This window comes from Aulonocara stuartgranti (genome assembly GCF_965226115.1).
Source record: "Aulonocara stuartgranti genome assembly, chromosome: 4".
Lineage (NCBI taxonomy): Eukaryota > Metazoa > Chordata > Actinopteri > Cichliformes > Cichlidae > Aulonocara > Aulonocara stuartgranti.
Genome location: NC_138942.1, coordinates 916,344 through 939,448, shown reverse-complemented (window position 1 = coordinate 939,448; position 23,105 = coordinate 916,344). Strand labels below are relative to the sequence as shown.

At 45.1% G+C, this 23,105-nt stretch overlaps 1 protein-coding gene and 1 long non-coding RNA gene across 3 annotated transcripts; both read right to left on the bottom strand.

The window, feature by feature from the left end:
- Positions 1-1,064: 1,064 nt before the first annotated feature.
- On the bottom strand, positions 1,065-10,843 carry LOC309705241 (properdin-like). 2 transcript variants are annotated; one of them, XM_082530924.1, is made up of 11 exons: positions 10,653-10,843; positions 5,044-5,182; positions 4,779-4,948; positions 4,535-4,702; positions 4,133-4,342; positions 3,881-4,048; positions 3,292-3,483; positions 2,976-3,149; positions 2,703-2,897; positions 2,351-2,462; positions 1,065-1,472 (listed from the first exon to the last, which is right to left on the bottom strand). In XM_082530924.1, the coding sequence occupies exons 1-11, from the start codon at positions 10,711-10,713 to the stop codon at positions 1,343-1,345; spliced, it is 1,719 nt and encodes a 572-aa protein (XP_082387050.1). In that variant the 5' UTR covers positions 10,714-10,843; the 3' UTR covers positions 1,065-1,342. The 2 variants fall into 2 exon arrangements, with proteins under 2 accessions (XP_082387050.1, XP_082387051.1); XM_082530925.1 differs by lacking the exons at positions 2,976-3,149; positions 3,292-3,483.
- A 1,580-nt stretch (positions 10,844-12,423) lies between these two features.
- LOC309705268 lies at positions 12,424-13,320 on the bottom strand. Its single transcript, XR_014276529.1, has 3 exons — positions 13,070-13,320; positions 12,659-12,715; positions 12,424-12,460 (listed from the first exon to the last, which is right to left on the bottom strand). It is a non-coding gene; the product is annotated as an uncharacterized lncRNA (long non-coding RNA).
- Between the last annotated feature and the right edge of the window lie 9,785 nt (positions 13,321-23,105).

Below are 23,105 nucleotides of genomic sequence, written 5' to 3'. Positions count from 1 at the left end.
CATGGTTTCAGCTGCACGTCAGTGCTGTTCTTTGATAAACTGATGAGCTATGAGAAAGCGGAGTTGAGACTGTGCTCACACCAGCTCGTTCGTGTGATTCAAACTCTTCCTCACTGATATTCTGTATTTCATGAACACGGTTCACAAAATCACTGCAAAATATGAAAAAGTGAGGGAGGCTCGAGACTTTTGCACAGTAAAAAGTCTGTGGAAGTGACGGAAGTAAAAGTACATGTGTGTGTTCGGTGTTTTATTAATTCATAACAGCCCCTCGAGGTGCTTTATATAGAACTGAGAGATGATACAGCGTTAGGAGACCGAGCGGTCGGATGATTGCAGCACTCGGTGAAAGTAGGAAGGAAAAACTCCCTTTTAACAGAAACGGGCTCAGAGAGGGAGGATGAGAGAAAACAAGCTCTGGCAGAGAGCTGATGGATTTATAAAAGCATATTTTAAAGGACCTTCGTCCGGCCCTGAAAACGCTCCTCCTGCACAAAGAAGTCCGAGATCACAGCGAGAACTTCCAGCTGTGTTTCAGCTCCAGGCTGACAGTGCTGCTTCGCACAGATCTGAGAAGCAGAGCAGCTTCACCAACAGCTGCTGTTCATTCGACTCTTCCTCTGAACCAGCTTCAGTGTTTGCTTCCTCCCCCGAGGTCTTACCTATTATTACCTTGATGCAAACAAAGTGAATTGATGTGCTGATGCATGCTCAGGCATCCAGGTAAGGAAATCCCAAAATGATCAGAGGTGATGACAATTTGGATATTGATCATAAACGGACCTCCCAGCTTCATTCAGTGGGCGGGTTTCAGTCACTACTGCTTATAAGGTTGGAAACCTGCAGTCAGCTGAGACTGAAGGAGTCACCAGATGAACAGAATCAACAGTTTGAGTAAATTAATCTGTGTTGCCATCAGTGATCGTGCAGTTATTGGTGTTTTCGAGTCTGCTGTGATGAAAGTGCCCTTCTCTGTTGTCGTGGTTACAGTATCAATGAGCTGGATCCATTTGCAGCTCATCAGAGGATTCGATCCTCCGTCATGACTCAAAATGACCAAAATAGACTTGAAATCATTTAATGAACCAAAACTTTCAGCACAGGTAGAATGAGCCAACATTTCACAACAAAAGTTAGATTTGTGTGGCTGGATGTGTGCGTCTTTGCTCCCATCAGCCACCTGGGCCCCAGGCTGGAAACCATTACAATAACTATCATCATTACAAACACGCCGCTGAAGTTTTGACTTCACAGGTCAAATGTAATCTACGACATCATTCTAATAACAGCAGCACAAGCTCCGCCTGCAGTCAGACGTCTGGACTGTTGGTAATGTACGAGGTTAGGCACAGGCGGGGATGTTGATGCAGGACTCGCTCTGGTCCTGCTGCTCGCCGTCGGGCAACGGGCCGCAGTTGACATTTGGTGTCCCATAAAATGAAGCTTTCTCCGACGAACGAGGAGGGAAAAGGCTGCAAACACACAAACACACGCTGTAGTATTCGCAGAACGGCAGTTTGACACTAGTTTCACTAAAAAACCGTCGTACTTGGATTTATTTCACTTTCAAAGCAACTGACGACCTGAACCCGGATAAGCCGGAGACCACGGCTGCAGGGGCAAACCTGTATTTTATTCACAGTAACGTGCAGAAAACATGTCAAATGTTCGAATCATCCTATTTTAATGCGCTGCTGCCTGACGGCCTGCAGATCACAGGTTATTCCTCCAGATTAGTGGAGTTTGCAGAAATGTACTGCAGACGAGACATTCAGTTTTTTGCAGAAACTTTTTTCTGGGATATTTTGCTGACATTAATATTTGTCATGAAATTTTAAAAGGTTTGTGGTAAGTTTTGTGTTCTGCCGTGAGCATTGTTTGGGTTTGGATCTCATGTTCTTCCTTCACACAGTGAAGTCGAACCGCGGTTGGAATCAAAAGATGACCAAAGTGTGTAAACCTGCTTCTTCTGCCCTCACCTGTTTTTAACAGAGCCCAGTGAACACTGAAGCGGTGAAAGTGAGTTAGTCTGACCAGCTCACGTGTACTTCAACCACAGCCAGCTACCATCCGTGACGCTTTGGCTTTTTGTTATTGCTCTTTTTTAAAATCTGCGTTTTAACAGCGGCCTGTGCACAGGTGATATTAGCCCAGGTAGCATCTATTACCTAACATCCAAGATGCCCTGGAGCTCACAGCTGGTTAAACTGTGGCTGCGACTATGAAACAAGGCTTCAGACTTTAAGGTTCTCACTGTGATGTTAGAATCTTAGCTCCCGACTGGATTTTTAACTGCACGACAGATTTGATTTGGTTTGCTGTGTCTTTGTTTTCCAGTCTGTAAACTGACTTGTAGCCGGTGTAATCAGGTTTGCAGATTCTCTTCCTGGACCGGACCGAGTTTTCGCCACAGGGTGGATCACAGAGACTCCACGGTGTCCAGGCCTCCCAGCGGCCGTTCACTGTAACACAAAAATGTGATGAGAAAGCAGCAACCTCCAAAAACTCTTGAAAACGAAGCCGGTGAGCCACCAGGACCTGCAGTTCCTCTACTGGCCAGCAGAGGCTCCAGCAGTGAGGCCACACCGGTCTCCCATGTTACTCTAACAGGTTCCGTTCGCCTTTCCAAACACGAGGTGTAGCTCATTCAGCCTTTCTTTAGAAAGTCAACATAATGTGTTGAAAGTTGAGGACAGACTCACTGTTGCAGCCTTTGATGTGGTAGCACACTCGTCTCTCAGTCAGGTTTTCACCTTCGCAGAGGGACCCGTTATGAGCCCGATGGAGACACTCGCGCACTCGTGAATGGCTGCCGTAAGTCTTCCTACAGCGGATGTCTCGCCCGCCCGGGTACTTACAGTCACTCCACTGGGACCACTCGGACCACACGCCGTCCACTGAAAACACAGAAGTTGGACATGAATCAGAAGCTTGTGCCGCAGTCTTTTCCTTTCACCTGCGCTGAGGTACCAAACCTGGACAGTGGCGTCTGGTTGAGCAGATCTTTGTTTGACGTGCTTCTCCCAGACATGGGCTACCACCATGTTGAGGGGAGGGGCTGTCACATCTCCTGGCTGATACATGAAGTCCTAGCCCGCAAGTAACAGGACAGGAACTGAAGGGCGACCATGACCCCCAACTTCCATTCACTGATGGAGAGATTTTTTTTTAAAAAAAAGTTGGGAAAACCGGTTATTGTCTTTGTGTTGACTCCAGGGGGCGCTACTGACTCCTTTTATTTACTGGGGAGTCATAAAGGACTTGTACAGGTAGGGAAACACACAGGTGTACCTGGGCAGAAGGGCAGGTGGTTGCAGCTCTCTGTCTGGTGCCTGTCACCTTGACAATTTTGACCAGGTGGGTTGGATGAAGGGGCGGGGTTAGAACAGGCGCGCTGGCGAGTCCTTCTAATGGCTCTGCCTTGTGGGATGCAGGAACCTGAACACTCGCCCCAACTCGACCAACCAGACCAGAACCCGTCAACTGTTAGAGACGCAGAGATCCCGCTAACACTAACTGTCATGTCACCTGACATGCGTACAAACTCCAGGAGAGGCGGCATGCGGAGTAAAACTTTAATAAAATAACTTTAATAAAAAGAAAATGACCTAATTTTGAATGTTTTCTGTTGTAAATAAAATGTGTGTTAATGATTTTTGTAAATCCTTCTGTTGTTATTTACATTTTACACAGCGTCAGCTTTTGTGTTTTAAAAGATCGATAAGGAGCATTAAACCACAGCATCACAACATCAGCAAACAGGGATCCTGCTCAGACGTCCAGGAAGCGTGGACGAGACGCAGCAGGGAGGCTTTCAGCAGTAACGTCACTGAGTGTGTTGCAGTCCAAGGCTCCAGGTGTTTGTCAGTGTGTGTGTTACCTGGACATGGACTCTCACAAATCTTGCTCTGAGTGCTCGGCCCTTCGCAGACTTTGCCTCCATATCGAGGGGCGGGGCTATCACATTTCCTTTCTGACAGCTGCAGCCCCTCCCCACAGGAGACTGAGCATGGCCTGAATGGAGACCACGCGCCCCAGCTGCCGTCCTCTGCAGAGACAGCCAATAAGAGCTCAGATAATTTGATAATTTTGACCTTTTTCGGATCACATCATGAGTTGGTTCCTCTCTCACCTGCACAGTTGGGAAGCTCGCTACAGTGCTGCACCTGTAAGGCGTCTCCAGGGCAACTGTTGCCAGGTGGCGATGTGTTGTCTGACGGGATGGGGTTAGAGCAGGCGCGATGTCGCACCCTGGAGGGAACGATGACATCGCCATCTGATTTAGCGATGCACGTAGCAGAACAATGAGACCAGCTAAACCAGCTGGACCAACCACCGTGGACTGAAACGCACAGGTGAGACAGAGAGACAGGTGACAGGTGGGAACTGAGTATCGGAAAGACTTTACTGAACCGCTTTAAAAGTAACACACACCACTTACCTTTGACCTTTATCAGAAACACACCTGTCCCCCCAAAACTCTCAACACAAATAAGCCTGTGAACCCTGAGAGCATGAATGACATCAATGTTACCTGGACAGGTGTTTTCAGCTGCACATCTCTCTGTTTCCTCTGAAGGACCGCTGCAAGCCATGCGACACTGAGGAGGACTGGAGCATTCTCGCTTTCGCTTCCTGACTCCGACGCCTCCACAGGTGACTGAGCATGGAGACCAGCCGAGCCACGAGCTCCACCCCTTATCTACACACACACACACACACAGGTAATTAGCACATTCAAACACAACGTGTACGTCTCTGTGTGTTTCTGTGTGTACCGTCGCAGCAGACGCCATTGCAGGGTTCAGTCTGCAGTTTTTCAGAAAGTGGAGCATTCTCGCACTCTGACTGGTCGATACCGAAACACTTCCTGCTTCTCTGCCTCACTCCCTGCCCACACAGCACGTTGCACAGTGACCATGACGACCAAGAAGACCACTTGAGGAGACTGAAAACACAACAGACACACAACACAGTGTTGGTGGAGGAGCAGTTATCAGCAGTTTTTACTGTGTGTGTGTGTGTGTGTGTCTGTGTACTCACCCACAGGACTCACACTGTCCGTCTGTTTCCATGTAACCATAGTTTGGGTTCTGACAGCAGTCGTCTTCGTCCACCTCACCGATCTCCTCATTACACTCACCTGTGTTCAGGTCGAAGCGTGTGAAACACCTCACACAGTCTGCAGAATCACACACACACAAGGGTGACAGGAAAGATGAATGACGGACACACCTTTGAGTTCTTAGCCATCTTTATAAGAGCATTTTTGCCTCATGCTCCATTATTATTGTGTAGAAAATATATTTTTTAAATATTTTAAAATCAACCACGAATCAGAGAAAACAGGAGAAACTTTGTGTCCATTCAGAACACATAACAATCCAACACTAGCATTACGTCTTATAAGAGTCACTCAGACTCAGTTATATTTGGATCTTATGGACTGGGGCCTCTGCTAGATGTTCCCAGCACACCCTCACTACGCGTTTAGGTGCACCGGGTCTGTCCAGCGTCCTCCCCCACCACCTGATCCAACTCACCACCAGGTGGTGATCAGTTGACAGCTCAGCCCCTCTCTTTACCCGAGTGTCCAGAACATATGGTCGCAGGTCTGGTGATACGATTACAAAATCGATCATCGACCTGCGGCCTAGAGCGTCCTGTTGCCACGTGCACTTATGGACACTCTTATGTTCGAACAGGGTGTTCGTTATGGCCAAACTGTGATTAGCACAGAAGTCCAATAACAGAGCACCGCTCGGGTTCAGATCAGGGAGGCCGTTCCTCCCAATCACGCCCCTCCAGGTCTTGATGTCGTTACCCACGTGAGCATTGAAGTCTCCCAGCAGGACAACAGAGGCTCCAGGTGGAGCACCCTCCAGCACCCCCCCCAGGGACTCTAAGAAGGCTGGGTACTCTGAACTGCCACTCGGCGCATAAGCGCAGATGACAGTCAGGACCCGTTCCCCGACCCTAAGGCGCAGGGAACAAACCCTCTCATCCACCGGGAAGAACCCCAACGTACCGGCAGCAAGCTGAGGGGATATTAGAATACCCACCCCAGCCCGCCGCCTCTCACCAGGGGCAACTCCAGACTGGGACAGAGTCCAGCCCCTCTCCAGGAGGCTGGTTCCAGAGCCCAAGCCATGTGTAGAGGTGAGCCCGACTATATCTAGCCGGTACCTCTCAATCTCACGGACTAACTCAGGCTCCTTCCCCACCAGAGAGGTGACATTCCATGTCCCTATTGCCAGTGTTGGCAGCCGGGGGTCAGTCCGCCAGGGCCTCCGCTCCTGGCCGCCACCTGGCACACAATGCACCCGACCCCTATGGCGCCTCCTGCGGGTGGTGGGCCTGCGGGAGGATGGGCCCATGTCTCCTCTTTGGGCTGTGCCCGGCCGGGCCCCACGGACCAAGGCCCGGCCACCAGACGCTCGCCCTCGGGCATCCTCCCCGGGCCTGGCTCCAGGGCGGGGCCCCGGTAACCCTATCCCGGGCAGGGTAAACTGTTCCCTCGATGGTATTTTCATAAGGGTCTTCTGAATCGCTCTTTGTCTGGTCCCTCACCCAGGACCAATTTGCCATGGGAGACCCTACCAGGGGGCAAAAGCCCCCAGACAACATAGCCCCTGGGATCTCAGGGACACACAAACCCCTCCACGATGATAAGGTAGCGATTCATGGAGAGGAATCGCTACCTTTGTAGCTGCCCTTTGTCTCCGGTTCTGTTCAAAATTTTTATGGGCAGGATTTCTAGGTGCAGCCAAGTGGCGGAGGGCTTTCACTTTGGTGGCCTCAGAATCTCATCTCTGATTTTTGCAGATGATGTGGTTCTGTTGGCTTCATCGGGCGAGGGCCTCCAGCTCGCACTGGAACGGTTCGCAGCCGAGTGTGAAGCAGCGGGAATGAGGATCAGCACCTCCAAATCTGAGGCCATGGTTCTCAGCCGGAAAAGGGTGGAGTGCCCACTCCGGGTCAGAGACGAGTTCCTGCCCCAAGTGGAGGAGTTCAAGTATCTCGAGGTCTTGTTCGCGAGTGATGGGAGAAGGGAGCCGGAGATCGACAGACGGATTGGGGCTGCAGCTGCAGTAATGCGGACGCTGCACCGGTCCGTCGTGGTGAAGAGGGAGCTGAGTGTAAAAGCGAAGCTCTCAATTTACCGGTCGATCTACGTCCCTACCCTCACCTATGGCCACGAGCTGTGGGTAGTGACCGAAAGAAGAGATCGCGGATACAAGCGGCAGAAATGAGCTTCCTCCGAAGGGTGGCTGGCCTCTCCCTTAGAGATAGGGTGAGAAGTTCGGCCATCCGGGAGGGGCTCAGAGTAGAGCAGCTGCTGCTCCACATCGAAAGGAGCCAGCTGAGGTGGTTCGGGCATCTGACACCCCCTGGCTGCCTCCTGGGTGAGGTGTTCCGGGCATGTCCCACCGGGAGGAGGCCCCGGGGCAGACCCAGGACACGCTGGAGAGATTATATCTCTCGGCTGGCCTGGGAACGCCTTGGTGTTCCCCCGGATAAGCTGGAGGAGGTGGCTGGGGAGAGGGAGGTCTGGGCCTCTCTGCTTAGGCTGCTGCCCCCGCAACCCAGCCTCGGATAAAGCGGATGAAGATGGATGGATGGATGGATGGATGGTCTTTATGGTTTACGGGGACATTTTGTCCTCAAACCTTCAACAAAGGGTTTTGTGATTTATTCAGATCACATTTTTGGCTTCATTTTGGAATCAAGGTTAAGGGAGATTGAAAGCAATGCAAGCAGTGCTTGTGCTCACACCCTGCCAAAGTGAACGCGACCTCAGGCCCTTAAAGCTTCTCTCACTGCCTGTTTGCAGCCATCCTTTAGCTTACTGCCCTCTTGTGGCGTCAGTTGGAAACAGGCACGACTCTGCTTGACTGGTTGATGATTTCACTGGCGTGCTGGTGTAAACGGTGTCTGCAGCTGGTCAAGCTGAGCAGCTTTTTCTGATCGTTTAAACATACGTGATTAACTTCTGCTCTGCTTTCACTGCTCTGAGATCAGTTATAATCTGATTAATTAACTGATCTGTTATTGTATATTTCTCACATGTTTGTACGGGATACTGTATTTGTTTTAAATGTTATATACTTATGTGGTACATGCTCTCATGGAAATGAGACTTTTACCTGGATAAATAAAGGACTAATAATAATAACAAAAAAACAATCCAGCATCAGTGTTTATCATCAGATACATTTTCTCCTAATAACCAACCTGTGATGTAGAAGAGTGCAATGTTAGACAACATTAGTAAGGAAAGCCTGGGAGACTGCTGCACATGCTGCTGTGCACACGTGCAGGCAGCATCTCCGCTCGAGCCGTCTGCTTCATTTCATGCTTTATTTGATTAATCAGTCTTTGTTTGTCTTTGTGTGTGTGTGTGTGTGTGTGTGTGTGTGTGTGTGTGTGTGTGTGGGGGGGGGGATGTCGACATAGGGGAAAGTTCGTTTTTGCTTCTAGTGAAAGTTGCACAATTTTCAGGCTCACTTCCAAAAACAGAAGCAAACGAAGCACAAAGACAGTTTAATGTTCGTCTCACAGTCAGAATCATTGATGTCCGTCTAACTGCTAACCTGGAGGATTGTTGCTGAATGAAAATCTGACAAAGTGACAATTAAAACACTGTGTGTGTGTGTGTGTGTGTGTGTGTGTGTGTGTGTGTGTGTGTGTGTGTGTTTGTTCAGGTTGATTATTTACAGATTTAGATCTGATCTCCTGAACCAACAACTCTACACTTTGAGTGTTTTCCACAGAAAACACCTGAACCCGTCACGCTACAAGCCGCTGTGGTCCCTTTGTGAAGTACTTCCACTTAAAGTACTTTTACTCTGTAGTGGAGTAAAAGTACTTCACTACAGAGTAAAGTTCTGCACTTAAAAACTTGATTCAGTAGACGTGTGAAGCAGTAAGAGCAGTCACTGAGCACTGAAGGCCGTTTTTGGTGAAAGTTGAATGTTTTTTCTGTTTATTTCACTTAAAACCATCTCAGGCCTGTTCTGTTTTCAGCAGATCCAAGAAGTCCTCTCGACAGCTTCCAGACCCAGGAGAACGTCCTGTGGCCAGGCTGGAACAAACGTCACACGTGTGTTGTAGTACAACACTGAAATTGTCACACCAACTTTTACCATGACTCTGCTGTGAATGAACACGGGCTTCACGGTCGTGATTGTTTCAAGTTTTTATGATAAAATAAAAATGTGGGATGAAAGGTATAAAACACAATGTTAAGAACGTGATTCTGTTATTACGGCTTTCAGGTTTTTAGTCCCGCAGCTTCTCTACGAGCACCTCACAGCGTTGTGCGATTCACGTGCTGCTCACTTTAACGTCTTTACTCGTCATTCATGTCTGTTTGCAGCGCAAATCTTTGTGAGGGGGCAGAGTTCAGGTCTGACAGTTTCATTTCTTCTACCTTCTGTGGAGGAGCTGCGTCCACTGTGTGTGTGTGTGTGTGTGGAGGGGGGGGGGTTACGCTACACTGGCTGACACGTAACGAAGGCGTAAGCAACAGTCGCGTTAATTGTATGGAATTTCCCAGAGGAACCCACCCGAGGGATTAATAAAGTTCTATCTTAACACAGAAGGGACGATACTGATCTATGATATCGTTACTGTCTGTATTAACCACGTTCACACAGACTATAACAAAGTGGAACCCATGATGTGCCACAGTAGCCACCTAGGCTATGTGAGCTTAAACAGATTTATTCAGTGCATGTAGCTCGTCCATCATCTGCTTTGGCACCACAGGATTGGGAGTCTATCCAGTTCCCAGGTAGACGCCTAAATCCGAATCATCACTTGACCTGCAGGTGCACATGAACCCAGGACCCCGTTACTGTGAGGTGATGGCGCAGGTTAAGAGTCTTGGTGTCATCCTCGACAGCCCTCTGTCCTTCACAGCACAGATAAATAATATCACTAATATTAACCGCCTTCGTCCCTCACTCACCTCAAACAGTACCGCCATGCTCGTCACATCTCGTTTAGATTACTGTAATTCTCTTCTCTGTGCTCTGCCTCATAAATCCCTCCATAAACTGCAGTTGGTTCAAAACACAGCTGCTTTATTTCCAGAACTAGATCCACTGAACATATAACACCAGTTCTTAAACAGCTCCACTGGCTCCCAGTTCACCTCCGTGTCAATTTCAAGATCCTGCTTCTCACTTTCAAAGCGCTTCATAACCTCGTTCCTCCATATTTACCTGATCTTCATACATACTCACTCCATCGTACGCTCCGCTCTTCTTCAGCTTCCCTTCTGTCTGCTCCACCTGCTCCCCTGACTACCACGAAACTCAGAGCCCATACTTTGGATGCACCTCCACCAGATCTCCAGACCACCAGCTCTCTCAATAAATTTTAAATCACATCTTAAAACCATCTAGAATTTCATACCCTTCATCGTGATTCCATAGTTGTTTTTATTTTGTTACACTAATGTGAGGAAACCTTGAGGATCTTTAAAGGCGCTTCTAAATAAAATGTATTAATATTATTACCATTATCACCTCCATGTTGTCAAATATGATTCACTGTCAGTTAAAATGATACAAAAGCATCACAGAGTGACGCAGACTCACATCTGCTGAGCAGGTTTAAAGGGAAAGCTCCACATCTGGACTCACCTGAACGCGGCACAGAGAGCAGCACCAGAACCAGAACCAGCAGACCCCTCAGACCCTCCATCGTCCTTCTTCTGCAGCACAGAAGTGACACTTAACTCTAACTGTGCCCATGTGACTGCTTCCAGCTCGGGTCCTCCCTCTGACCCTCCTCTGACTGGAACTGCAGGGCGCCGTACGATGAACCGTCACAGCTGCAGGCGGTGACATCAGCGCTGGTTAATGGGTACTCAAGTGTTTCAGGGTCTTCAAGATGTCAGTCAAAAGTCAGTGTAACGTCCTCGCAAAGGACAAAAACGTGTGCGTGTGTGCATGTGTGCGTGAGTAAATACAGATTTTCTCTTCACCAACCTAAAAAAGAAACTTGACATGAGGCAACTGCTTATCTGATGACACCACCCACACCACCCACCCCCACCCATGTTGGTGTTGGTCACTGAAAACCTAAAACCCTCAACAGACCTTTCAAACCTGTTCAGTGAAGCCAAATTTATGTATAAAAATGTAGATAAAAGTGATCTATAGAATTTTATAGTATATCAAATGTATTTCAAATGTCCACGACTGCAGCACACAGACACACAAATGTGTGTCTTTGATGTAAACACCAGCCGGGTCAGAGGTCGTGAGGGGAGGACCGACTCCCTGTGTGAAAGCAGTGGTTCACACTCAGCCAGAGCAGCGCAGCAGATCTGAGCTGATTTCATCCAACAAACATCTGCAACAAAGAAACTGACATTTGAAATGAGAGCAAGCACCAGAAACATTAGTGGTGCTGATGAAGTACTTTGTTCATCGTCGGTGTTATTGCTCTTTGAAAACAGTCAGATGGGATCATTTAACTTTCTTTTTGTCACTCAGATAAAAGGCTGAATAACTGACGTTAAAATACAGTCGACTTCTACAGTGCTGTGAAACAGTAACTGCAGTGCTTTCATCGTTCCACAGTGAGGCGCTGCAGCCCACACACATAAAGTTACTACATGAAAAAATACATGTTGTGGAAATCATGGGGACCTCGGGTGGTCCTTTTTGGGCTCTCGTCTGTGAGGGGCCTCTAGATGCCTGGGCCCTGGATCGCCTCCATACCTGCTTCTAACCTCGGGGGCGGGGCTCCCCACACCTACTATTACACACTTAGGTGGAGAAACCTTTTGAATAGTACCGTGCTCACGCACACCTGTGTGCACCTAAGCATACCGTGTAGTATCAGTCCTGTGTGCTGCTCAGAAACATTCAATATTTATTATTTACTGTTATTGATGCTTATGTTGGTACATATTCTAACCTTAATTACTGGGGAGAATAATGAATGATGCTCATAGTGAGTAAGAAGTAAACTGAGTGGATTTTTTGGACAGAGATTCACATTTGTGAATGTGGTGGTCAGAGGGCCCGGTGACGCCAGTGTCCAGCACCAGTGTGTGAATGTGTGTGTGAATGGGTGGATGACTGGTTGTGTAAAGCGCTATACAGATACAGGCCAGTTACCATTTTAAAATATATAAAAATACACTCCAAAAACAGAGTCCTTGAAATGTACAAAATATTGATTAGAAAAATTATAAAAATGGAGGCAACTTTGCCTGTGGTACACCAAAAAAAGATCTTATTGCTACTATGGCTCTATAGACTTTTCCTTTTATTTTAACCTATGTGGCCTCACCTTGAGGTTGGCAAATCTGTCTCTCACTTGTTGGTGATCAACTCTCTCAAGCAGTTTAACAGTTTCTGCCTGTCACTGCTCCCTGTCTGTGTCCTCACCTGGTTCTTCCTGACCTTGTACTTTCTCCTCACGTTCCCTCTTTGGACTGACAATCATACACAAATAGATTGGATTCAATTAGATTAAAAAATACTATTAAGATCACCAACAAAAAGTCCTCTCAGTGTACTTTCAACCAAAAGGCAAATAACCAAACCACATGAACATCTAATAAAAGATATAAATATTGAAACTGATCCAACATTAATCTTTATTGACGGATGATTTGTTTTTACACTTTTACCTGACGTGGCTCCTTTTTTTGAAAAAACTTCCTCATATCCATTATGAACCTGACTGTCTCTGTACACACACACACACACACACACACACACACACACACACACACACACACACACACACACACAACAGCAGTTATAAGGTTAATGGGAATCCAGTCAGTTAGCTAGTTAGTACCTTGGGTTTAATATCGGCACATATGACAAAATAAGCAGCTTCTCTCATTCCTTTTTAAACAGGACAGTGGTAACAACAGCAGGCTACAGACAATGTTACGTTTTAGATTTTAAATAGGCTGTATACATTTCAATGGGAGCAACAGGGCGGTCAAATATCACTGATTTCACTACAGAGCAGGACGGATTGTAGGGCAGCAAACATCGTGGGGAAACACGTTTCCCACACTGCAGGTTACCTGGTGTCATGTTTTTCAGCTAAAAGAAACATGGTCTGACTCCTACCAACTGTACAAAGAGTAACGCAAGGTTAAAGGCAGCTAACATGTCCTGTTTTAAGCCAGGCTCTTCCACCTCCCTCTGCTGCGTCTCAGCCGCCATCGCTCTGGCAGCAACGGCGCCAGAGCCAGAGCAGGGGAGAGCTGGAACAAACCATTTTGGGAGGGGGGGTATCTATACTTTTGTTGTTAAAATGTTCCATCTCAATTAAGTACTGTATGCTTTTTGTATTTTTAGTAGTGTGTCCCACAAACAGCAAATATTGTCAAAGTAAGAACTCTTTGGGGTGCTTTGATTCAAATGGGCTGAAATCGCCCCTGCCCTCTCTTTCTTTATTCTGACGTTTAACTAATTCAAAATATATTTCAATATTTATTTATCTAAAACAAAACAAGTTTACACTAAATTTAGGTTTAACAGTAAAATGTTTTTATGTTTTCCCTAAAGTGTAAATATCTGGTTTAATATGAATATATATGTATCTGTGAATATCCTGCTGTGTATTGAAGTTCCTCTTGTTTTGCAGAGAAATATACTGAACAACATACAAAGCATAATATATAAAATAACATCTACCTGAGTTTCTTCTTTGAAAGAAGCTCCTTATGTCCAGTGTTGTGTTCATCAGTACTTTACTGAAACCGGATGAGAGTTTGTTTAGCCGTGGAGGGAAACAACTGAAAATATGAAACAAACACACGTGTGAGCTGAGACTCTCTAAAAAACAGCTGTTGTTTCGCCATTTGTTGATTCACTCCAAGAGCGAGTAACGTAATATGGGTCAAGTGATCAGTTTGATATCAATCTTTTGTGATACACCGTCATATCACAAAAGATCGATACGACAGGACCACCAGTGTGTCTGCAACTGGCCCACTAAAGGGCCGTCATTCTTTGTGGTGTATGGGCCATGTGTCAGCACATTGTGTGGGCAGATCTGGGCCATACCAATTTTGCTATCTGGGAGTGAGTAGCGGCAGCCAGATGTGCCAGTGTTCACTCAAGCCGGAAGTGGGTGTCTTCAGAGGAGTGTCTTCTCCCTCTCATCCTAACCAGCTGAGATGCCTCATAATGTATCAGAGGACACGAGCTTGCTGGATAATGCTGAAACCATCTGCCATTCTTGCTTTTACACACTTGGAGATCCAGCAGAGCTTAGCACAAAGACTGAAAACAGGATATCTGGAGGGAAGCTAAACTGTACAAATCCGCTCAGCCATTTTACATTGGCTTAGACAAATACCTGCTTAATCTGCTGACCTATGCATATAAGAGGATTTTATAAAATGTCAAACTAAAGAGGGATTCATCTGTGCAGGTTCTCAGTCATCCAGGTCTTGGTAACCTAAGGAACTAGTAAAGAAAAGCGACTGGACATTTCATCCTAGAAGCTTCTTCAGTCCTAAGACCAGATGGTGGAGAGTCCTAGGTATTTAAACTCTAGTGGGACTGTGCTTTAAGAGGGTAGCTGATCCATTATCAGTCACGTGACGCATCACATGAGCCAAGGTGTGAAAAGGGGTCATTATGAGCAGAGGTTTGGGGGGAAACCGTTGTGAGACCCTGCTTTTTATCTAAACCTTCATTGAAAAACATTATGCACCTTTCATCAAAACATACAAGACAAAACCAGTACTTTTCCTCCTCTGCAGATCAGATCAATGTTTTTAAGAGCAACAACGTTACTAATAATCCTTGGTTCAGTTTACCTCTCGTTTTCTTGATGTGAGTAGTAACTATGCACCAGCATATTCACCTTATTTCCTCAAACACTTTTTCCTTAATTGGAGATAAAGTATCTGAATTTCAGGAGTGGGACCACGCCTCAAAACATGCTCCTTCGGGTTACTATTTACTATAACATGCTTTCCCCCCTTTTTTAAAGTGCATTGTGTTCTGCGTACACTCAAAAAAATAATTCATTGGATGAACGTAATTTTATCTTGCCACTTATATTCCATCTAAACAAATCATGTTATATTAATCCATCTTGATTGTGTTGTGTCAACACGATATATGTGTGTAGGTTTAACATAATATTAACATTAACATTCAATTAATTTGACTTTTGTTCAATCAACATGTTTGCACCACGTTAGTCTAATTAAATGTATTTAAATCCGTCTTATCTTGTTTAAACACTTTGGCACATCAAAAGTCAGTCTTGTTACACGAACTAGTAAAGTATTTGTTTGTTACACCAATGATAATCTTGTTGAATGAATGAAAGTTAACTTATGTCTGTAGTACATGTTGTATTCATATTACGTAATGTTCAACCAAAAGAAATCAATGGATTTACAGCAACTTCCAATCCACCCATCTTCTTAGCTTTATCTGGGCTGCGGAAGTGATAGGGCAAGAGGGACAGGGTACATCCTGGACAGGTCGCCAGTCAATCATACAGAGACAAACACCATTTGCACTTCAACACCTTTGGGTAATTTAGAATAACCAGTTACCCTTACAACTGCATGACTTTTAACTGTGGAGGAAACCAGAGTACGCAGAGAGAACCCACTGCAAACTTCACCACACTGTGGATTTGAACCCAGGCTCTTCTTGCTCTGAGGCAACAGCACGAACCACCATGGCATTAATGTGTCAATGCAGACTTAACAAAAGTAGGAAAGCTATACTTGATGATGCTTTATGCCGTTGTCCTTGACAAGTTAAACCATAAGAAGTAGTAACAGCATACACGTGGTGTGGTTGTCTTCCTCTTGTAACCCCACTGATTGTCCTGTGGTTTGACATCTAATGTGATCTTGTGAATTTCGTGAGTCGACCTCCAAAATCAAATTGGGTGGTTGTTACATGCATAAGATCCAAACTTGTAATTTGAACTAAATAATTCCATGTTTCTATGGTGAACGTAATTAAATCATGTAGCATCTGCATGAAATTCAGCAACTTAATTTGTTCTTGTTGAGATGACATCATACAAACTAGTAAGAGCGGTTAGTTGCCTGGATCCAGCCAGTCTTACTAGTTTGTATGATGTCATCTCAACAATTTCAATGTTTCATTGAACAGCCCGAGTGCTGACTCTGTGGTCAGCTCGTTCACACATAAATCAAAGACAAAAGATTTTACTCATTGCTATTTGATGGAAATGAGAGACGTAAGTGTAAGAATATGCTCAGTCAAGGATGAGCTGTATTTCCGTGATCTCTGAATGATTCCCAGGTGGGAAGTTCTCCTGGCATGCGGCAAGATTCAGCAGGACTTTCTTTCCTTTGTTGCAGTGGGTGATTAGTCATGCAGTTATTAAATACAGTTGATGCATTACAGACTTGTCATCTTTGGGGATATGAGCTATATGTGTTCTTTTTTTAGGCGGTTCACTCCTTTCTCAGACAGTCTGCATTAGATTAGATTAGTCTGGGGCTTACTAAAGTAATTAAGGTTGAAATAAGTTCTTTCAGAGACAGAAATACTTCAGTTCAAAGATATGCAATCCTTTTGGAGTGTTATAATTCCCAAAGTTTCAAAAGAAATGGTGCAGTGAAGGGGATTTCCCCTCAGCTCAGTGTGTGCCAGCAATGACAATAAAATAAGGATCTACTCGTGATCCCTCTCAACTTAGTTTAAGTGTGTGAGCAAACTTAAGCGCAATTTACTCCAGGTTATTTAAACCATTTGTCCAGAAGTCTTTGGTAGCTTCTGTTTTCTTATTCTTTAATTTCCAACAACGTTCTGTAGAAAACTGGTGCCAGAATCGACCAGAATTCTTTGTAGAATTCTGCAGGAAAGCCGTCTGGACCTGGAGCCTTATTATTGGGCATACTTATCAGGACTTCCTGGAGTTCACCTGGTGTCAGTGGTGAATCCAGTGCCATTGCTTGAGTGTCCAATAATTTTGGAAGAGTTATGTTGTCCAAAAACTGATCAATTTCTTTTTTAGATGGGTTTATTCGTGGTGAATACAACGTTTTATAGAAATCCCTGAAAATGTTGTTTATTTGTATCGGATCATATAATGTGTTCCCAGATGAATCTTGAACAGCACATATAGTTGTTTTTTCTTTATTTATTTTTAGCTGGTTTGCTAGAAATTGACCGGATTTATTACCATGTTCATAATTTTGTAGGCGTAGTCTTTGTACTAAGAATTTTGTTTTTTTATCAATTATCTCATTTAATTCTAGTTTTGTTTTGCGTATTTTGTTCAATGTTTCCTGATCTTGGTGGGACGCGTAGGCTTCTTCTAGTGATTTGATGTTTTTTTCTAATTCCTGAATATTTTTGTTTTCTTTTTTCTTTTTATGTGATGAGAAAGAAATTATTTTACCTCTCATCACAGCTTTCCCTGCTTCCCATAGAACAGAAGCTGATGTTTCGGGAGTGTCATTATAGTTCAAATATGAAGTCCACTCTTTTTTAAAATATTTAATAAAGTCTTCATCTTTAAGTAGTGATATATTAAATCTCCAGTTTTTTCTTGGCGTAGTATTATTCTTGTGCATTAGTGTTAAAGATACAGGAGCATGATCGCTGACAGCTATAGGGTGAATCTCAGTGTCTGAAATGTCGTTCAGCAGTGAGCTGCTGACCAGAAAATAATCCAGACGAGAGTAGGAGTGATGGACATGTGAGAAGAAAGTATATTCCTTACTGGTGGGGTGAAGAGAGCGCCATGCATCGCAAAGACCAAAGTCGCTCATATACTGTTTGATTATATTTGTGGACTGCCAGTTACGCTGAGTTCCTGCTGAACTGTATGCTGTATCCATGTCTTCATTTAATCCAAGGCTGAGGTCGCCTCCAAGAACAAGTGTGCCATCTAAGTGTTCAGAGCGTGCACTGAAAAACCCGTGAAAGCACCATTTATGACGGTGGACCCGTGTCATCCTTCGCTGGATCGTCGAGCCATCAGCGTCAGTTCCCCTGAACCTGAACCTGTGAGTTTGAGACTGTGCCTGACCTGGACTTCTTTCTCTTGTAAATGCTCGTGCACAGCAGCAGTGCTGTTGTGCGTTGCAGAGTTTTCATTTAACTTGGTTTTCTGTGAAATGCTTCCATATTTTTTTAAATGTCCATTTCCGTTTTCTTCTGTCCTTCTGTTTCGTCATGCCCGCACACCAAGGGTTCATTTATCAGCAGTCGAGCGGTTTCACTTTTGTCATGAGCAGAAAGAGGACTCTTTAAAGGCTTCTGTGTGCGCTGTCATTACTGCTGTTTCACTTCTTTATCTCATTGTGCCACTTCCTGTTACACACAGTGGGGTTTGTGTAGCGCTTAATTGATTACAAACTTTTACATAGCAGCTAATATCTCTAACCAAGCAACATGGCCTATGCTTCTTTTAGCATTAATGGTTCTTTTAATAAATGTAGCCTGTAGGGAGGTATGGGGTCTTCACACACCCCCGTTCTCTGCTGGCCATCGGGGCGGGGGGGCTCAGAGGAGGTGTTGGCCATCCGATTGGGATCTGGGATGTGGGCCTCTCTGCTGCTGCGGAGTCGGGGCAGACTGCTTGCCTCCACCCCGGGGGAAAGGGTAACATCTCCTGGGTCTAGGTGCCGTTTCCCCCTCTGGGGGTGAGGGTACCTGGACCCGGGGTATAGAGTGTGTTTGGGGAGTGTGATTGTGTGAACATTTGTGTCTATCTTTATGTTGGGTGAGTGTTGAGTATTTGTATATGTGTGCATGAGGGTGGGAATGCATTTTTGTGTCTGTCTATATGTCAGGTCGGGTCTTAGACTCCACCTCTCTGGGAACTCCCAGGCCCTCCAAAGTGTGGAGGCCTATCTCTCCACACTCCCTGCTGGTGACTGATGCCCTCAGGGGTCGGTGCGTTGGTGGTTCTTGGTGTCCGGGGCTGGGCGCTCAGGTATGTACCAGCTCACTCCCGGTGGCTACTTGGCGGGTCCTGGTGCCTATTCCGGGGCGTAGGGGGCCCTCGGGCCTCCGGCCTCTGGGCCTGCGGCTCGGCTCACTCTGGCACAGCTGGCGGGCACGCCAGTGCAGCCCCTCTCTGGCTTCTGCTCCGTGGCTACTGGGTGACCCCTTGTCTGGGGCTCTCCTCAGCTCTTCCCAGGAGGGTGGCACGGATGCCCCCCTGGTGCTCCTCCTTGGGCTCTCGCACTCTGGGGCCTCTACATGTCTGGATCTCCTCCATGCCAGCTTCATGCCCTGGGGGCGGGGCTATGGCTCTCTACACCCTCTAGCAGACCATTACATGGGGAAACCTTTTGAATACAAGCGCGCTGATCCACACAGGTGTGCACACAGGTGTTCACTGTTCATAGACATAAACTACACCTTTCTTGGCTGCTACCTCAAAGCACATTGTGCGCTGTCGGTCCTGCGTGCTGCACAACAACATTCAGTATTTAGTATTTACTGCAGTTTACACTTAGCTAGAGTAACGTGATGGTGTTGTGTTTAGTATGTTGCTCTGGTTTTTTTTGCTTGTTTTCTCTTCTTTTTCTCTCAACAGGTGATCAATATTGAATCGGTGTGCAACTTTGCTAAAACAATGTCGGACTCTGTAGTTTTCTCTGGTCCCCTCCCCAATCAGACCAGGAGTGACATGTTTAGCTGCATGTTCTCCTTAAATTGCTGGCTGTCTGAGTGGTGTCCCAGAAACAATGTGGGCTTCATAGAAAATTTGGAAAGCTTCTGGAGGAAACCTGGTCTTGTTAGGAGAGACGGCATCCATCCCTCTTTGGATGGAGCAGCTCTCATTTCTAGAAATATGGACAAATGTATCAAACCTCTGTCGTGTTCAATATTTTCAGAAGGAATTACAGGAGAAAGTTCTGTCTGTTAAAAAGATTTAATTTGCGTTGCCAGTTGAAATTACAAGTTTCCACAGCTCTGGACGTCTGTGTGAAATCAGGCATTTGGTTCACAAAAAGGATGACCCTCAAACGGGCCGTATAACTTTATATAGTGAAACAAAAACAAAGATTATCATGGCTTTCTGGCTCCTGCACGGATATGGCAGTCCGGCTGTCTCCCTCCCCGTCCACGTCTGACCTCGTCCGGTATCTGCTCGCTCCTCTGCAAGAGGTAGAAGAGGAAAACACCTCCCGCCTAGCCTTGATAATCTCATTTTATTCTCCATTGTTCTTGTACTGATTCTACGTTCTGGTTCAGAATATCTTGCTCGGACTCTCTAACCCAAAGACTCATTCTAACCATTATCCGTGTGTCAGCGTGTTTGCCACCAACCGCCTGCACTCTGTGTCACTCCTACAATATATCAATCTGGACCGTCACGCCGAACGAAGCTTTCGACCTTCAAAGGAGTGCCAGCTCGTATGAGCACATTTGCAGTGTGTATACAAAAATGATTAAACCAGCTTTATTTATACTGAAAACAAACATTTTCAAATTTTCAACACCTCCCAAAATATGAGTATCCAGAGTTGGGACCAGGAAGCAGAGCTGCAGTCTTACACGCCTCTCTGCAGCTTCTCTCCTCCTGCTACCCCCCAAAAACCCATCTCCATAGAGACTGTGTCAGCTCCCAAACAGACAAAAACAAACTAAAAACCAGCAACAAACAACTTAAACATAAAAATATGATAAAATAACATAAGCTCTGTTATTGTAATCATACCAAACACATAATGAAACTGGAAGAACTGCTGAGCTTGTGTGTATAAAGACAAACTAACAGTCACACTACTTGAATGAAATGGCACCGTGAGTGGATCTGTGCAAACTGATGGGATCAAAGTCACAAGGAATGTGTGTTTCGTCTTCTGCCCTGAAGGCAGAGTTGCTGGCTGAACTTCACATATCATCCATGGTTTCTTGTTTGGATAAAACATAGATGTGTTTATCAGCTGTGACGTTGTCCATACATAAGTGCAGGTCCTGGATTCTTAGGTATTCTGTACTCTGTGGCACTGAAGCAGTCCTGCAAACGAGTGACTGATCTTTCTGTGCAGGCTTCAACGCTCTTGAGTTTGATCTGATTAGTTTTTGTTTTTTAAATTTAAGTGTTTATTGAAGTTATGCATAAAATAAAACGTACAGTATTTGACGGCTTCCTTTGTTCTAAGACTCATATGTACAGTAGTCTGGATCACTTCAAGTGCTTTTCCTTCACGCAGGTATGAAAAAAAAAGAGAAAGAGAAGGAAAAAACAAAACAAACAACAAAACAAACACATGTAGAGACAGATACAGTTTGTAACTATATCCATGCAGAGAGAGGGCAGCTGAAAAGCCAACACACTCAGTAGCAGATGGTGACAGAGCATTAGTACATGTTATTATAAAAAGCAAACAAAAACTGAAACAACCGTTCCTTCGATGATGAATATCAGCGATATCAGGCCTTACAGGACTCACAGAGCAGTTTCCCCAGTGTTTTACAAATTTCTCACACTCAAAGTTCACAAAAAAAGTTTTTTTTCTTTTCTTATAAATCTCAAACGTTACATCAATCCAGCTGTTTAATGTTGGTGGATCCTGTGTTGGCCATCTTTTGGTCAGTGCCTTTTTACTTGCAGCCAGCTGCACACCAAGTAAGTATTTATCTATACTTCATGCCTGAGGGTTTGTATCCTAAAAATATGGGTTTGAAATCAAAATATGTACCAAATATGTTTTGCATCACTTTGTGGACTCCTCTCCAGTAGTTCTTAATATTCTTACAAAATATGTGGTAGTGGTGTGCTGTTTCGTAGCCACAGTTCCTCCAACATTCACAACTTCCATCATCATAATGTGCCTTTATAGCTGGGCTGATGAAAAACTTTTCCAGCAGAGCTTCCATATGTGTGATTTTGTACTTTTCCAATGAAAAGAACAAATGTTCTGCCATTCCTCTTTCTTCCATCGTTCTTTTATATACTTTGTTGAATAATCGCTGAGATCATGAAGACGATTGTATATTTATGAGATTACACCTTTCTTATAAGCATTTACAAAGAGTTGGATAAGTGGCCTCGCTGTAGTGGCTGTTTGGTTTTTAATGCTTCGAGTATAGAAGTTTCTTAACTGCAAGTATCTATCGTGGTCTCGGTTTTCTAAATGAAACGTTTGCTTTGAAGTTTGGAAACTCATAATTTCATCTTCCTTTACAATACCACACATCGATGTAATTCCTTTATCTCTCCAGTTTTTAAACTGGGTCTATTTGACCTGATTAGGTTGATTCTTCTTCTCAGGGGAGTATAGGCTGGGATGAGGATAAGTGGTGGTCAGATGTTCCCGGCTGTGGGAGGGGGACTCAAGTAGGAATAGACTCCATCCAGTGTGTTTCCTCTGATGGAAAATTGTCTGCCTATATCTATATTATCTATATTCGCACCAGTTGTTGTGAATATCGATACACAGTCCACCCCACCTGCTCCAACCCAAGTCTTCATTTCAATCATGGCGGGGAGTTGTGGGGCCCACTAGGTACACTGTAGCATCAGGATAAAACGATGTAGCCAGACCTGTGGGATGATCAGAAGCATGCTGGGCAGTGGTGGTTTGAATGATTGTTTTCTTAGCACACCATTTTTGTCTGCGCTCCACATATTACTTTCATCACTTGCCAAGGCCGACTGCACACCTGGGAGAATCTGGCAGTGTGCGAACGATTAAGATTGGCTCTGTGAACATGTTTTATTGTGTTTCTCCCCCTGCTGGCCCTGCTGCTGTCTTCTTAAAGGATTTTACAGATTTTTTATCTTCTATTATTATTTTGAGAACGTTCTGATTCTTGGGGATTTTTAACATGTTGATGAGGGAAGCATCAAACTCAACAGCTGAACTTTGATCTGTATCTGATTCCTTTTACTTTGTTGAACGTGTTTCTGGACCAAAACATCTGAAAGGCCGTACCTTGGACCTTGTGTTTGTCGAGGACGTACCTGTACTTAAGTCTAGCTCTAAATAAATACTCTTCATATTAAATCTCACAGAGGCATAATGAATTAAGAATTTTTTGTTGATAAGGTCAAAGAAATCAAGGCCAAGATCTCACCCCAAAGCTTTCTTGTTCTGCTAGCGAGGCAACCCCTTCTCACTCTTGGTCTCATAT

What these genes read in the sequence shown, in the direction of transcription:
- LOC309705241 (XM_082530924.1), bottom strand. Translation starts at nt 10,713, where the DNA reads ATGGAGGGTCTGAGGGGTCTGCTGGTTCTGGTTCTGGTGCTGCTCTCT. An exon ending in GCTCTCTGTGCCGCGTTCAG is followed by an intron (nt 5,183 to 10,652) that starts GTGAGTCCAGAT and finishes GTGATTCTGCAG; the next exon opens with ACTGTGTGAGGTGTTTCACA. An exon ending in CCACCTGCCCTTCTGCCCAG is followed by an intron (nt 3,150 to 3,291) that starts GTACACCTGTGT and finishes TCTCTCCATCAG; the next exon opens with TGAATGGAAGTTGGGGGTCA.